Source organism: Pundamilia nyererei, unplaced genomic scaffold (assembly GCF_000239375.1).
Source record: "Pundamilia nyererei isolate P.nyererei 1_Seehausen unplaced genomic scaffold, PunNye1.0 scaffold00036, whole genome shotgun sequence".
NCBI classification, from domain to species: Eukaryota; Metazoa; Chordata; class Actinopteri; order Cichliformes; family Cichlidae; genus Pundamilia; species Pundamilia nyererei.
The window spans coordinates 642557-644383 of NW_005187437.1; the positions used below are offsets into that span (position 1 = coordinate 642557).

Consider the following 1827-nt stretch of genomic DNA (forward strand, 5'->3'; position numbering starts at 1 on the left):
TTAAAGCAAAGCAAAACAACATACAATAAAACAAAAAACCCACTTACATTGCTAAGAGTTTTAATGGTGTTTAGGACATGTGTCCTGAGCTGACGGTCTTCTTTTTGGAAACCCAGTAGCATGTGTTCAACAAAAAAAGAAAGGATGTGGATGCGCTTCCAGCCATTGCTGCAAAAATATTACACACACAATCACAGTTAGTAACAATAATAAAAAATACATAAAATTACCTAAATATCATTGTTAAAGCAACACTATATCCTCAGTCTAGTCTGTGCAATGACAAGACAAGCCCAAGGAATGACACAGAGATGCATGTCAGCCTCCATTGCAAATTTTGTAAAATAAAATTAGCTTTAACAACCACCAGAAAAACACAAAAAACTTAAAAAACTTTGTGATAGCAGATAGCAGTAGCTGGTGATGTGCAACCCAAATGTAAACAAATGACTCAACCAAACACTGATAGCTACACTTGCTACTTCCATTCTATAGGACAGGAAGAGCAAACATTGGAGGGAAATTACTAATGCAGTGACACAGTGGAAAAGCAGGACTTTGTGCATCTGGTTAAAAAGCTTAATGCAAGACACATCCATTGATTGATATGTGACAGTACAGTGGAGCTCAGAGTTACAAGATTAACTCTCAGTTAATTTGTTGTTATTCCTTAACTTAAAAGGAAAATCACTACCTACGTTACTTATGTGCTTACATGTGACCTATGCTGTGTTATTGTATATACTGTGTCACTACTATTACACTATAATGCTGCTGCGGGCACCCTGTAGCAATAAATTCCCATTTCAAATTACAGTTAGGTCCATGTATATTTGGACACTGACACAAGTTTTGTTCTTTAACTGTTTTATTAAAATATGTTCCAATTATAGTGAAATAATGGACACCTGTTGGTGCTACCTTCAGTCATTATGCAAATGTACTGTTTATAAGGTTGGAGAAACCCAACCAGTCAGCTGAGACTGAAGAAGTCACTTGGATGAGTGACGAAACGTTTCTCGCACTGAAAACATTACATCCAGATGAACAGAATCAACTTTTTGAGAGCTGTAGATAATGTTACATAAGATGATTATTAAGTAATTTTTTATCCAATGGTTAAAATTTGATTTTGTGAAGAAATTCATGGAATGGTTGGCTCAACACAGCTTGGGCTGTACAGTTAGCCTGGCTACAGTGCTGAAGAGAAACCAAGGGTTGTTGTTATTTTCTTTAATCAGTGATGAAGCTTTACGGAGGAATTTATTTTTTTTTATAAAGCAGCAAACTATTTCCCCAGGCTAAATGATGATCTTCTAAATTTGTGATATGCTGGTTCTTCTCCAGCTTACGAGTTATCTGCTTTAAGCTACTTGTTTGAGAATTAAACCAGGGATTCAAATACTTCTGATTTGGGGCTCTATTTTTCACAGGAGCTACAGTATCCAGAGTCATATGTAGTGAGGAGGCGAAATTAACAAGATAGTCATCCTCTGTTAGAGTAGTGTTCAGTGTTTCTCTTCAGCAGACAGGTGGTTCATATCTGGGGATTTGGAGTCAGTTGATGACTTTTAGAATAATCTTTCATGACTGGATGATTAAAGCATTTACCTGTCTGTAATGGATTCACCCACATTTCAGTGATTTTGTGATTAAAAAAATATAAACTTTTAAAATTCATTCAGATGTTTTGTGATTCTAAATTTTTGTCATTACTCAGCTTTTGTATTCTCAAATAAAGCAGTTATAAAAGGTGGTAAACCAGATCATTACATGAAGGAAACGTTTAAATGCAAGCGCGCTCATGCTCACAGGTGTACACACGGG

At 35.9% G+C, this 1827-nt stretch overlaps 1 protein-coding gene across 1 annotated transcript in view; it reads right to left on the reverse strand.

The window, feature by feature from the left end:
• The window catches only part of LOC102210122 (E3 ubiquitin-protein ligase RNF213-like), a 9436-nt gene that overhangs the window by 2399 nt on the left and 5210 nt on the right, over window positions 1-1827 (reverse strand). The window contains exon 10 of the mRNA XM_005730369.1: window positions 48-168. Coding sequence (XP_005730426.1) covers window positions 48-168 — 121 coding nt within the window. The remainder of the gene's footprint in view (window positions 1-47; window positions 169-1827) is intronic.